The sequence below is a fragment of the Larimichthys crocea genome, chromosome II (genome assembly GCF_000972845.2).
Source record: "Larimichthys crocea isolate SSNF chromosome II, L_crocea_2.0, whole genome shotgun sequence".
NCBI lineage: Eukaryota > Metazoa > Chordata > Actinopteri > Sciaenidae > Larimichthys > Larimichthys crocea.
This window is the reverse complement of record NC_040012.1, coordinates 3,967,806-3,982,923: the sequence shown is the minus strand read 5'-3', so window position 1 is coordinate 3,982,923 and position 15,118 is coordinate 3,967,806. Positions and strand designations below refer to the sequence as shown.

At 42.8% G+C, this 15,118-nt stretch overlaps 2 protein-coding genes across 2 annotated transcripts in view; both read right to left on the bottom strand.

The window, feature by feature from the left end:
• LOC109140475 (uncharacterized) overlaps positions 1–5,398 on the bottom strand; it is a 30,452-nt gene extending 25,054 nt beyond the window's left edge. The window contains exons 1-3 of the mRNA XM_027289084.1: positions 5,147–5,398; positions 1,971–2,154; positions 1,788–1,846 (exon numbers count right to left, since the gene is read on the bottom strand). Of these exons, the coding sequence (XP_027144885.1) occupies positions 1,788–1,821 (34 nt within the window). The 5' untranslated portion in view covers positions 1,822–1,846; positions 1,971–2,154; positions 5,147–5,398. The remainder of the gene's footprint in view (positions 1–1,787; positions 1,847–1,970; positions 2,155–5,146) is intronic.
• LOC104932731 (macrophage mannose receptor 1) overlaps positions 1–10,935 on the bottom strand; it is a 39,970-nt gene extending 29,035 nt beyond the window's left edge. Inside the window, exons 1-5 of the mRNA XM_027289082.1 lie at positions 10,886–10,935; positions 10,720–10,758; positions 10,546–10,566; positions 10,163–10,442; positions 7,831–7,970 (exon numbers count right to left, since the gene is read on the bottom strand). Coding sequence (XP_027144883.1) covers positions 7,831–7,970; positions 10,163–10,442; positions 10,546–10,566; positions 10,720–10,753 — 475 coding nt within the window. The 5' untranslated portion in view covers positions 10,754–10,758; positions 10,886–10,935. The remainder of the gene's footprint in view (positions 1–7,830; positions 7,971–10,162; positions 10,443–10,545; positions 10,567–10,719; positions 10,759–10,885) is intronic.
• Positions 10,936–15,118: the final 4,183 nt, after the last annotated feature.

Sequence of the window (15,118 nt, the reverse complement as noted above, 5' to 3'; positions counted from 1 at the left end):
TTAGCTCTGTCATATTATTTGGATTGTGTCTCATGTGTATGGCTCTTTCCAGTTCCATTCCTATAGCATCTCTCATTGGGTTGAGGTCTGGGCTTGACTTGGCCTCTCCAAAAGGTGGGATTTTGTTTTATAAGCCGTTCTGTTGTGGACTTCCTGTTCATCATCCACGCTCTGATGAGCAAAGCATGATTGTTTCCTCACGCCGTACTTAGATTGGGCTGATGTTTTCATGATGAATGCAGTGGCCCTTTCTATGTAGGTTGATGTAGTGCTCTGTTGGTGCGTTTTTTGTTTCTCCAGACGTTCAATCTTAGTTTGATCAGTCAACAAAACAAAATTCTGCCAGTTCCGACGTGGACTGTCAACGTGCTCTTTACAAATTCGGCGGTTGAGCAATGTTCTTTTTTATAGCAGTGGCTTCCTTCGTGGGTCCTGTCGTAGATACCCTGCCGTTCAATGTTACATATGTAGACTCAGACACAGGAGTTAGCCATTTCAATGACGCCTTCAAATCTCTGTCATTTGGGTCTTTTTCTTTCTCTTCATGTTGACGAGGTCTTCTTTGTGCTCTTGGTGTCATTTCGACTCTGCTTCCCACTCTTGCTTAGAGTGCCACCGTCCCAAAGTGTCTCCATTTGTCTTTGAAATACTTTGTAACCCTTGGCAGCATTATAGTAATCAACAATTCTTGATCGTGTCTCCTTCTAAGAAGTGTCTTCTTGTGCATCAAAGCGTTGAATTGAACTTTATTGAATACTGGTGACCCTATGTGCTAATCTACATGGGACAAATAAACTTGAAGACTTGTGAAATTGCTACACACACACAGTACAGCTGACTGACGACTTGACGGGATTCTGGAATTAGTTTTTTAAGTTATGATTCTGCAACATAAACAGACATAAAAATCTTTGACAAAGTGGTGATGTTCTTTTTCACATTTTCCTCTTCGTATATTAAACTTTAGGAGAAACCCACTTCCTGATCTCTCTGTAAAAGTATAAAAGTTTTTCATTAAACTCACTGACACAGTATCAGTATCAAAAAACAATGTGTCCCATGTTTCATTTTGCAGCAAACTTGTAGAGCGGTACTTTTTCCAGCGAAAGTAGCTTTATTGCATATTAAAATTACACATTAAACACACAGCCTATGAAGAAGTATTTGCATGTGCTGGAAGCACATAATCACAGTATTGATACGAAGTCCCGAAATCTACGTGACAACCAGGAAAAATGACACTGCTGATTGATGTAGTGTTTTTCATAAAGGCGACTGGGAGGTGTCAGGGAAGGGATACGTACAATATAGTTATAGCTGAGAGAAGACACTCATATTGACATCGCTGTGGACAGAGAAGCAGGCCAACACAGTGACAGAGTGAGTACTTTACTTTTCTAATGTCAGAGAGTAACTTGTTTCTCTTCAGTGTGAGTGCAGTTTAAAAGACACAGGAAGCTTCATTTCTGATCTCTCTGAATTTATTTGTCTCTCATTATCAGCTGATGTTGCTATATCTTCTCCAAGATGCTGTGGAGTCTTTTGTTCATCCTTCTGATGGTGAGCGGCTCACTTTACTGCCCTGTGGAAAGTGGAAAACCAAAGGATCATACAAGAATTCATATTTAAAATTAAATATTTGGACTTTAGTCATGTCATGGTTACTGACAGCTGTGATATTCTGCTTGGTGAAACAGCAGTATCACAATATTCAATCACTTTCTGTAGAGCAGTTTTTTCATCCGTACTATCTCTGACATGCATGTGCAGTAAAGTGAGCCGCTCACCGATCAGAAGGATGAACAAAAGACTCCACAGCATCTTGGAGAAGATATAGCAACATCAGCTGATAATGAGAGACAAATAAATTCAGAGAGATCAGAAATGAAGCTTCCTGTGTCTTTTAAACTGCACTCACACTGAAGAGAAAGACAAGTTACTCTCTGACATTAGAAAAGTAAAGTACTCACCTCTGTCACTGTGTTGGCCTGCTTCTCTGTCCACAGCGATGTCAATATGATGTCTTCTCTCAGCTATAACTATATTTGTACGTATCTCCCTTCCCTGACACCTCCCAGTCGCCTTTATGAAAATACACTGACATCAATCAGCAGTGTCATTTTTCCTGGTTGTCATGTAGATTTTCGGGACATTCTAAGGTCAGTCAACACAGTACGTGTGTTATCAGTGCATGCTTACAGCACATGCAAATACTTCTTCATACTTGGCCATGTATGTGTAATTTTAATACGCAATGCAAATATCTGTCTGTCTAATATGCAATGTACTTCATCTGGAAAAAGTACCGCTTCCTACAAGTTTGCTGCAAAATGAAATGGGACACGTGTGTTTTTGATACTGATACTGTGTCAGTGATGGTTTAATGAAAAGACTTTTATACTTTTAACAGAGAAGATCAGAAAGTGTGTTGCAGGGTTTCTCTCTAAAGTTTAAAGAATAACCATGAAGAGGAAAATGTGAAAAAGAACATCACCACTTTTGTTGAAGAGTTTTATGTCTATGTCCGGACATTTAAAAAAACTAATTCCCAGAATCCCGTCAGGTCGTCAGTCAGCTGTACTGTGTGTGTGTAGCAGTTCATTTGTCCCATGCAGATTAACACAGGGTCACCAGTTCAATGAAGTTCAATGTTGAACTCTTGGTGACCTCAAAAAAGACATGGAGGGAAATTAAGGTGTTTAACAGGATTATTGCACTATAGTATCAGTATAGTGATGTTCTGCGTACGCTGCTTTCAGCACCTAATTTTCCTATCAGCTGTTGTCATCGAGACATGTAACTGAAGCCATTGAGGTTTCAGTTACGTGAAAGTGGCATGGATAGCTACTGAGGCATACTGACAAATCAGCACATCCGTTGGCAGAGGTGGAGCAAAAGTCACGTGTAAAAAGACCAATGCCAATGTGTAAGAGGTCCACCAGAACTATGACTGACTGACGTCTGATGAAGACAAGAAGTTGGTTTATTCATTCTGTAAAGCTTCACTTTGTTCACACATCCCATCAGTAAAGTCTGTTCAGTGACTCTAGTTCGATGATTTCATGTACAGATTCACTTCATCCACTCAATCAGTTTGTTGTCATGAAGGATGCTTGACCCTTATGTCAGACAAAAGCAAAAACTACCACTGGGAGGCGAAAGAGCTCCACGAAACCTTCACCAGTGTGACGAGGAGACATGAGAGTTGTTTTTTTGGAAGTCTGCTGACTTTGTCTTTGCCTTTGTCCTGTTTCGAATATAAAAGCATTGATTCATTAAGCTGCATAAACTGCAAGCTAACTCAAGAAGTATTCGGATCCTTCTACCAAATACAACAATGTAAAATGCATCAACGTTTCAGCAGCCTTTACTGTTGTAGCTGGTTGAGGTGGAGCTGATTTTAACTACTTTATATACACCTAGAGAGTAAACTGGTGGTTCAGGATGTATTCATAAAATCACAGGAGATGACTGAAGGGGTAGGAAAGAGATGGAAGAACATATTCTTTCCCTTTTTTGGGGGTTTGAACATGACGACAGGCTGCAATAACTCTGTTTTGTGTTTTATGAGCCTGCTATCTGTTAATAGTGTTGGCAGCCGTCAGATCAATGTAGTGACGGCAAAAGTTACTACTACAACTTCAGACATACCAATGGCAGCACTATCAACAGGACACAGGTTCAGCGAGTCTCCAGCTTCAAAAGTCTGGGCGTCCACATCTTTGAGGACCTTTTGTGGACCATGAACCCCGGTCAAGAAGGCTCACCAGGAGACTCAAGGAAGTCCATCGAGATCACAGCATGGTACAGCAACTTCTGACTCCGACCTGGAAAGTACTGCAGAGGGTCTGTGAGGTTTGTGAGTCTCACTTTTAACGAGATACAGGATCTCCTGCAAACAGTCAAGTCCATCCTTCCTGTTATGACATCCTTGACAGAAAATAGGAACCCACTGCACTTGTTTGGCTCTAGAGGGGCAACATGAAACATTGAGCAGGCCGCTGCCCAGAAGCTCCGGAAACTCCACTTTGAATGATCTGACATGTGCCTCCACCAAATGCCTCTCCATGCATGGGGGCATCAGAGTTGAAGTTGATAACACAGGAACAATGTGATCATCGTGCTCCTACAGGAGGACAATCTGATGCTCCTGAACAATTCTTCTAAAACTCAAGTTTTACTTTTTCATTTCAACAGTCGACATTTGCACGTCTAAACACAGTGCTGGTTATTTAGACTAAACGCCACCTTTGGTCTTTTCTCCTCTGTCGTTATGTCCATAGATGCCACTAAGCCCAGTTACGCTGGCCGCTTGCCCAGCTCCGGTTCTGGCACGACACTGGCTCTACTCCCCGTTACTCCCCCACACCCACCTCCTCTTCTTCTTCTTCTTCTTCTTCCTCCCGGTGATCCAAAACACCTGTGGTACAAACACCAACACTCGGCCGGTGCTCTGAGCTCACAGTCTGGGCAGCCCGGCTACCAAACCGAGCTAACAGCAGCTACAGTTAGCAGCGGTTTAAGAGAGAGAGGGAGTTGAGGACATCAGAGGGAAAACCAGAAAACATCCAGCCCAGAGCTCAAAGTAACTAGTTACCGTGAGAACAGACGCCATTCACCTAAAGTCAGTGTAGCATCAACATGATTTAACATGTGTTAGTTTATGTCATTCATGAATTTTAAAGTTAGTTCACTGCACAGCTTCGAGGTATTCTGCCCGACACTGTATCCAACAACCACCAGATGGTGACACCGACGACCTCTGGAGTCCTCCGTCTGAACTGAAAGCTCGCAGGCTGCGTTTCTTTAAAACTAAGCAGGCACTGACTCGTCTTCACCTACTGTGCGTCTCTCATCCACGCTGAGCTGCTCTGCAAAAGACCACTGCTGTATTAGATTTCCTCTTAATTGTAGCTGCAGGCGCTGACCCTTTGTTGTATCACACAGGCGTGATCTAAACCAACCGTGGCAGCACTTTGTAGATGTCTGCAGACCCAGCAAAGTGATAAAATTTAGCAATTTTAGCGACGCACAAAAGTTTTCCACGACTTCACAGCTGTGTTAAAACTCCAGATGCAGTTCGGTCACTGACAGAAACACTCGATGGGAAAAACTGCATTAAGAAAGTTACTGTAGCTGCACTTACTTCAATTCAGATGACAATAACCACGTGAACCATGCTGCATGTTATATCGAGAGACACTGGCAGACGGTTATCAACTCATTTCTCAACATTCGTCTTCATCTTCTTTGGACTTTATCAGGTAAACTCGACTACAGAGGAGAAAAAAAAGGAGAATTTCTGGGAAAATTTAAGACACCTTTTATCCAACCGCTCATCTTTATTTTATCTCAGTGCTATAAAATACATTTGGAATCTTATTAATTCAGATACCACTACAGCAACTGTAAGATCTGACCGCATCTGTGAGGAAGAGCAAGTCTTATAAACCGCAGCGGTTGATTGGTGAATGAAGAACAGGTGGTGAGGCAATCGGGCAGGTGAGAGGGAAACACCTGTCGCTAGGTGTTTCCCTCTCACCTGCCGCCACAGAGATAGAAAAGGCAGAAACACAAAGAGGAGGGGAAGACCACCAGAGATAGAAAAGGCAGAAACACAAAGAGGAGGGGAAGACCACACGACAAGAAAAAGAAAGAGTGGGTGGAACAGACGTTCAAAACTGGCGGGAAACAACAACAAGAAGGCGGGAAGTAAAGTTACAGACGTGAGAAGAATTACAAAATTACAAAACAGGAACATTTGCATTTTGAAACAGCTGCATGTGAGATGGAGATCAGTAAAGAGTCAGTCAGTAGTAAAGAAGCCATCATATCTGTATATTTTAAAGATGCATATAGTGTATACTACTTATAAAACGGTGTTGTATCTTGTATCTGCTGAGTAAAAGTCTGTCCTGTCGTCTCATATCATATCACTGTGGAGGTATCTCTTGTGCATTAAAGCTGTGACACACGGAAGGATTTTACTTTTGAACAACTTGTTCAGAAGATTGGCCTGGAGATCCTTTAGGTCCTATTACAAGTGGAAAACACTGTACCACTGAAATTAAAGTTCAAATTTAATTCAACTTCAATGCTCGTTTGCATCAAAACACAGTCCATGTTGGAATGACTAGATGCCCTTTCACCTACAAACAGCAACTGGCCATTCACGTCAACAGCTGAGGCAAACTCCAAAAGAAATGTTTATTATAAATAGCAGATCATCAGTGGACTGACCTGGGAGTGCTGAGTTAAGTTACCAGGCTGCAGTCACTCTTTTACCTTCTAGTATCTACTTTAATTACTAACATCATGCTTCATATTACTGTATTTAATTTAATTAAGTGACCGACCAATCACAACACGTGCAAAGCTTACACACTTTATTAGTTAAAGTCCTTAAACAGAGTCAAGTACATACAGAAAAAAAGGCACATGCAAAAATATTCATCAAACATTTGGTTAGTCCCGCCTCTAACCGGGCAGTTAGCCAATCATAGGTTGGCACCTGGGGTTTCCATTCAGGCTTCAATTACATTAACTTCTGTGTGTGTCCCCTTTAAAAATATATTTGTTTTGATATATATACACACGTGTACAAAGATAGAAGTGGCCACATAAACTGTATTTAATAAGAATAAAGAATAAACATGGATTCTCCCCCATTTCTGAAAATTTAAGATCTCAAACTTTCCTAAATTATATAATAATAATAATTTCTGTAACAACGTACATGCCGATACACTTTTTCTATTTCTAGTAGATATATTAGATATGTGTATACATCATATGTTATGTCTTAAAAAGCTGCAAAGATATTATAAAGTAAAAAAAGACAACAAATATTTTGACCTTATGTAATCATCATATCACAGCATCATGAATTAAAAGCATGTCATGTCATGTTATATCACGTTATCTCTTAAAAAAGCTGCAAATATATAATAAAGTAAAGTAGTAGTAAGAAATATTTTGCATATATATCATAGATATGATAATCATCAAATCACAGCATCATGAATCACAACATATGAAGCATTAAGTCAACTTCAAGCTCATTTCACAAAGGCAGAGTGCACGCATGTCCTAAAATATGGAGAGAAACTAATTAAATGAACTGTAGCAAATAACATATGTTTGTTGTCAGCCGTGTTTATGTTGCAGGTGCTTCATTCCATCACTTTTACCTGGAAAGCTGCTTCACCGGGCCTGAAGCCATCACCTACAACACATATGAGAGAAGTTGTCACGACAACAATGCCAACAGCGACACTCGTCCAAATTTGAGCTGAGAAAAACAAAACATTGATTTCTCTTACTTTTCACAAAGGAAATTAAACTCGTCGTAGACACACTTGCTGAACCACTGATGGTCCTCTGTCTTCTGCATGGCAACACTTATGTCGCACTCTTCTTTCTTGTGGCCTGGAGCCCAGTGATCGAAACATAAGGGATAATCAGCGACCCAGAACCAGAACTCCAGGACGCAGGTGTAGTGAAGGCCCAGCCACACAAAGTCAGTGTTTGCCTTCTTCACCTCCAGCTCAGCCAAGGCCTGTTCCTCTTCGTCAAGGATGGAAGCCAGGTCCATGTGATTGGCTCTGCAGTACTCCAGGGCATTTGCCCAAGTCTTCTTCTGCTTGATCAGCTTAAAGGGTGATTCTAAAAAACAAAAAAAACATCAGTGTGAAATGTTTCAACTGAAGAAGAAAAGGGAACAGGGTCATGTTGAGACATTTAATCATCTCTGCCTATCAATCAGTTATTGTATGTGAGCACTGCACTGAATAAGCAGCTCAGTTTGTGGGATGAGAACATTTCTCGTACCTTCTTTAGTGGCGTTGATCCTCACTTCACACAGATAGAAATTCTCCTTTCTTGGGAGGGACACAGTGATGTAGCGGCCTGAAGTGTTTGTCTGATACACATTCCAGCAGTCCATTTGGAAGTCTGTGATGGTTTTAACCCTGTAAGACAGAAAAAGAAGAACATACAGTGAGGGGCAGAGAAACAGAAAGGGCAGTTTGTGGTTCTGTGGGATGAAATCTCTGATTCGCTTGCTGCTGGAGATGTGGACGCTGAAAAAGGTAGACTGTTAGAAAAATATGTGTACAGTATATGGCACCAACACTGAGGACCCTTTGCCAGGTTTTAGTACATCTGATGTTTTTAGGGATTGATACTGTGTTAACTGATGAATGCATCATCATAGAAATAAATCAGTTCATAGTAACATACAGTTTGTTGGTATTGGGCTTGCTGTTCACACGAGAGTTCCCAATTTGGATCCAAGCGGCGCTCATATCAGCGTTATCCAGACCTTTGTTGTAGAGAGCGACAGAGGAAATGTTGTAGACACCGAGCAGGTCGATCCTCCACATGGAGTTTTGTATTCTCGAGATTTCAGCACAGTTTATTTTATTCCTGTCAGCAGCTTCTCCAGAACATGACTGCAACGTGATCCAGTCATCGTTGGGTTGGTAGAAATCTGTGTATGAAAACAAAACAAAATGTAGAATAATGCACTTCAAAATATCGGCCATCATTTATCATAGAAATACTAGGATACTTGTTTTTCTCATGATTTGAGAGAAATGATGCTGATGAGTGTAAAGAAATGCATTTATTCTCACCTTCTGGACATGCTGGTGGCTCTGTGGAAAGCCAGAATTATATATTATAAGAATTATACAAGAATTCCTCTTTTATTTAACAACGTAAAACAGAAAGCTGTGACACTGCAGCTGCACATACATGTTTTCATTGTTTCTTTGTTGAACCACATTTCTTCTTTTGTTGTGTGAAAATGTGCATTTGGTTGTTGTTTAGTTTGTAATAATAATATCTGCTCTTGTATTGATACAGTTTCTGTCTGTAAAGACATTTAATCATCTCTGCCTATCAATCAGTTATTGCATGTGTGCACTGCACTGAATAAGCAGCTCAGTTTGTGGGATGAGAACATTTCTCGTACCTTCTTTAGTGGCGTTGATTCTCACTTCACACAGATAGAAATTCTCCTTTCTTGGGTTGGACACAGTGATGTAGCGGCCTGAAGTGTTTGTGTGATACACATTCCAGCAGCCCTTTTGGAAGTCTGTGATGTTTTTAACCCTGTAAGACAGAAAAAGAAGAACATACAGTGAGGGGCAGAGAAACAGAAAGGGCAGTTTGTGGTTCTGATTCGCTTGCTGCTGGAGACGTGGGTGGAGGCAGACTCCAGTTTCTATCCAAACAATGACACAGGAACAGTTGCAGGAGTTATGACATCATTTTAACTAATAAACTTAATGTGAAGCAAGTAATAAAATGTATTTAATAGTACTCACTGTGCAGTGGTAGCCAGGTTTATGCATTCAGTATTAATGAAGCCAGTTTGTTTGCACAAAATGAATGCAGTCATTCATCCACCCGATTCCACCCACCCATCCCAGCTCTTGTTCGATTCATTAGCATGTATGTGCCTTTACTCACTGGGTGTGGCAGAGATGCAACACAACACTAATAAAGATTTACCTCAACAGTTACAAAGACAATTGTTAGTATGTGTGGTAGGGTCAGTTTTTATGAGATTGTGCATGCTTTAAACTTGCCACGTGGAGACGGAGGATTGTGTGGGCCTGGTTGGGGCCAGCGTCAGGGCCCGTACCAGAGCTGGGAGCCGAGCTGGACCCGGAGCCAGGATCTGAAACGCGGCTGCCGGTGCCCGTGGGCACGGTACTAGTTACAACAACCTAAGATTGGGGCCAGGCGGAAGTGAGGTGATGGGTGAGGGGCTGGAGCCGACAGTCGAGGCGGAGATGGACTAAAACAAGGGACATTTTGAAGTATTTTTTTTTTGTATTTGATATAAATAAATGGATCCTTTTCTAAACCATACCTTGAACTCTGCTCTGCTTACCCCTGTGTGTTTTTATATCAGAGTCCTAGGCTCTTTTCAACCTCGGTGGCGTTGTCTGCAACTTTTAACTTAAGTCATATAGTTTTAACCACTCAGTGTTGCACACAGCTGCGAGTTAGAATTATCAGTGGAAGCATGAAACTGAAAGTCTATTACAAACCTCTTTAAATTTAGTTATTAAATATTTTTGTTACATTCAAAACTTTTCACAGGAAATTTTGGACAAAACGCAGGAAAATGTGAAATAAAGTAACATACAGTTTGTTGGTGAGGCCGTCGTTCACAGGGCAGTTCCCGATGTGGATCTGAGCTCCGGATATATTTGGATACCATGTGTTGTAGATAGCAATCGAGGAAATCTTGTAGACATCCATCAGGTCAATCCTCCACCAGTGATTTCCCGGGATGTAAGAACAGGTCAGTTTGTCTCTATCAACAGCCCTTTCAGAAAAGTATGGATAATCTATGGGGGTTGTTTTCCAGTTTGATGGTTGGTCATTAATCCAGTCATACTCAGGTTTGTTGGTGAGTTCGTTATCTGTAAACAAAACAAAATGTAAAATCTTTCACTTTAAAAATATCTGCCATTATTTAGCATAGAAACACTATGATGTAGTGCAAAGAAACACATTCATTCTCACCGGATAGACATATGTGTGCACCTGGTGGAAGTGGAAAACCAAAAGGTTATATAAGAATTCTTTACTTTTCAGTAAAACACAGTCAACTCTTTTATTATTTTACCCATGATTCATAACCTTGTGGATCATTTAAATCATTACGGACATGCATGTGCAGTAAAGTGAGCCGCTTACCAGCCAGAGGGATGAACAAAAGACTCCACAGCATCTTTACTGTAATGTATGATAATGAGAGACAAATAAATTCAGAGAGATCAGAAATGAAGCTTCCTGTGTCTTTTAAACTGCACTCACACTGAAGAGAAGTTACTCTCTGACATTAGAAAAGTAAAGTACTCACCTCTGTCACTGTGTTGGCCTGCTTCTCTCTCCACAGCGATGTCAATATGATGTCTTCTCTCAGCTATAACTATATTTGTACGTATCTCCCTTCCCTGACACCTCCCAGTCTATGTGCATTATGCTTCCAGCACATGCAAATACTTCTTCATATTTGTCCGTGTATGAGTAATTTTAATATGCAAACACACACCAAAGAAATGTATGAGAGGTTCCACTGTATGAACAGATGAATGTACTGTAACAATAGGACATGCTACACTAGTTTAAATATATGAAAAGTAAGGACAGAGACTCAAAGTCTGGAGGTGCACGCAGTCACGCACACAGAGCTAACAAGGCCGAGCAGTCTGCAGGCCGGACGGCTGTGGTCCGAAGGCGCTGCGCTGCTTCCACCTGCAGCGGTGCACCCGTGAAAGCTTCCTCAGTATCCTGAGAGAAAGACTGGACGATGACGTCCACGTCCACGTGTAGTGACCAGGAGAGCTGCTCAGTGATATGCACACAGAGGAACTTGAAGCTGCTGACTTAGAGCTAAAATAAGAAGATTAACTTTATTGATCCCTTGATGGGAAATTCCACTTTTACATACATAGGCCCAAATATACAACCACAAACACACAAAGTGCTTATAGACATGTAAATGTGGAGAGACGATGTGAGTGAACTGGCCCCGAACCACGAACCAGCCACCCTCCAGCTCCCAGTGCACCTGTTAATGTTATAACTTGTTAGTTTCACTAACAAGGACCACGCCCGTACAGATGGAGTTTGAACATGTTTATTACGAGTGACGTTCGGGAAGCGTGGGTGGTATGCTGTGGGAGGGTTTAGGGAAAGAGAGGGTTAGAGGGTTCGAGGGATGAAGGGATGGGGGTCGGAGGATGAGGGATGTTAGGGCGAGGGATGAAGGGAGGGAGGAAGGGGTGAGGGGAGGAAAGGCGAGGGGGATGAGGGATGAAGGGAAGGAGGGATGAGGCGGGACCATCGGCAGAGTGGTCCTGAGGTTGACTGGAGGAATCCTGGGAGGAACCTGGGGGGATGGAGACTCTGAGTGGGGGAACCGTCTCTCTGTGACTCTAGGATTAGAGCCCCTGGTTCCTGTGTGGGAATGGAGACGAGAAAAGGGGAGACAAAGCAAGAAAGAGGGTATGGGGGGTGGGATGTGACAGCGGTGTCAAAGAAGGAGTGGAAGGAAGAGGGAGTGCTTAAGTACGTGGAGAACGGAAATTGAACGAGTACGAGGCGTGGCCCTTATTCCCGAACCCGGTTTATAAAAACCCCATTTTGTCTATTTCTCAGTGTTTTCCTGCCCTTCCTGTTCTTTGTCTGTTCTGTCCAGACTCCCCCTCTGTGCAGGCTGGGTGTGGCTGACCTATCCTCACCTGCTCTGCTCTCACACCTGCTTCTCATCCTCTCATCAAGCCCCTGCATTGTTTACCTCAGGTTCACCCTCCCAGACTCTGTTCGTTTGTTTCCATCTTTTGCGGTAACGTCTTACGTACCAGCGCAGAGAAACTTATTTGTTGAAGATCTTTTGTGGCTTTCGTTTTTGGATGCCTGTTTGTCTGCACTGTCCTCCAGCCCTGCAACGCTCACCCCCAAATTCCACCGGCCGTCAATGTTTCAAACCCCACCGGCTCCGTGACAGTCCGGTTCAGAAGTGCCCCACAAGCGGGCCGCCACTCGACTCTGCGTTGAATTTAATGCAGCTGTTCTATTTTTTTTTTTTGACGGATGCCGCGATTTTCAAATTAAAACATCCATAAAAACAGACAAAGGAGAAACAAATTAACTACGCAGCATGTTTACACATTTAAAACCTGTCACCTCCTGTCTTCACCTGTCGTGTCTGTTCGTGTCACATCCTGTGCGGTCTACGTCGTTCAGCTCATTTTAAATCCAGCAACAACAAAAAAACAACAAAACTGTAGTTATGAGGTTTTGACCCCCACAGCAATGATGAACCTCTGCACTGTGGAGGTGTATAATGAGAGCGTGTGTTGATTTCAAATTCCTGCACTAGTCCTGGGCTCTGCTTTGTTTATCCATATTTATAGCAGCCTGCGTGTTATTTCTTAGCACCCATCTGCTTCACATTCATTCTGTTACAGAGTCACACTGAGGAGCTGCCCAATTAAATCGCAGAGGACTCGAATGAACACCTGCCAGGCTCGCAAAAGTTCAAACTTTGCTGCAGAGGGTTAGTTTAGTTCTGTCTGCCAACTGGGATTGGTTTGTTATCGAGCTCATCGATTGCTGCACAGGGATTTTTTAGTTATGACACGGCAGACATGGCGTTTTCACCAGCGTGACAGCTTTTGATCAGCAGCGAGATAGTCTGTCATTGTACGAATGCACTGAATGACGACGCAGGTGTGTCGCTGTGCTGTTGGATAGACGTGGCCAGCTGATGAGAGCAGCTGATATCACGACTGACAGGCCCCAGAGAAACATCAAGGAAATGAGCATGAGCACGCGGCAGGATGGCTTTCTACCTGAGCTGTGGCTCACAGAGCTGCACACACCTGTATGTCTGTGTGTCCATGTTCATGACGCTTTCACAGGTCACGCAAACAGCACGGACCACGCCGTGCTGCTGCGATGCCACGTCCTGTGGATCAACATGCAGACAGACGTCACGGTGCAGATTGAGGAAGTAGTCGAGGAAGACATTTGCATTTCAGATTCATATTTGTAGCTGCATCTGCACTGTGTGAACAATCGAGCCGTCATTTTATTGCTGGATTTATTACCTTCTGTAATAAACTATTTGTTCTGCTCCGCTACAGTCAACTGTACCATCCTGCCATACTCAGTACAGTCGACCGACCTCCTATCTCCTTTCCTAAACACTTTTCCTATAACCTCCATAGGAAAGGTCAAGGAAAGATGTTAAGGTGAAGTCTTGAGGACTCCATGGTGCTCAGAGAATCTGCACTCACATCAGGCTACATAAATACGTGACACATAGTGTTTCATGTGTCTCGGTGTATCGCTGTGTGTAGTCTTGTGTTGTGCATGCAAATTCAGGGGTTTGATCACCAAGCCCCGATTGTTCCCCGGGTGAGAAGGCGCGATCACCAGACACGAACGTTCCTGGAAGCCGAGAGGCACTTCGCCCGACTGGCCAATCCGCAGAATCCAATCTGGACACACAAGCTTATTTAAGCTTGAAGCGCCTGAGCATTAGTGTTGGGAAGGTCGAGTCTTTTTACTGAATTAGATCACTGAACTGTTGAACTAATCGTAACTAGTGCAGCGCTGTAGCCCTCCTGTGGACGTATCTTATGTTACCAGAGATAAGAAAGGAAGCAGTGAAGCAGCTCTCAGCATTAAGAGCATTCAAACAGCTCTTTTCATAACCGTCATGTAAATACTTCCGGGTCAGGAACCTTCTGTAAGTAACTATTCAACTCCAGTGTCACCTGAGACCGTGGTACAACAAAAAAAGCATTCACCGTGTAGTTCAGTCGCCTTCATTCATCCAAATTCATTATGACTGCTGTGAATGGATGGAGCTGCAGTAACAGCAGAGAAATAAATGGGTGTTTTGAAAACTGAAGGACAGAGACTCAAATCAGATGGAGTAATGCATTATAATGCATTAAAAGGATGTGGAGAGGGGAACAAACACATAACACATGAGTGAGTGGAACAGCGGTTCACAGCACGTATGTGTCTGATTAGTGTTGGATGAGGAACGGTGCTGCTGCTGATGATCAGATAGGTGATGAAAGGTGAGGAGACGTGACAATACAAATACAATACAGAAAAAATAAATGAATAAAAGCAACATTCTTTAACATTTTCATCTCTGTCATACGTATGTGTGTTCTCACATGATGTAACTTTGGGCTCTTCATTGATTTTGGTGAAGCTGCATCATATTTTCTGGAGAAAATGGGTTGTCCCTGTTTTTTTTTTCAGCACTAAATAATGTGATTCACAGAGTTTCCTGACGGACAGTGAAGTAAACTGCTGTTAGCTCAGTTTGTTGGCCAGGCTGCCTGGACTGTGATCTCAGAGCACCGGAGGCAGAGTTCGTGTTCGGAGAGCAGAGCTGGTGTTGTGCCAGAACAGGAGCTGCAGGCGGCTATGGACATAATGGCAGAGCTAGGAAGAGGGAACCAGGAAATTTGGCGAGAGCTTGGTGACGCCGAGCTGGGCTGTCAGGTTCAGACAAACAACTGGACCCACAGAGCAGATCAGAGACTGACAGGTGTAGTGAGGC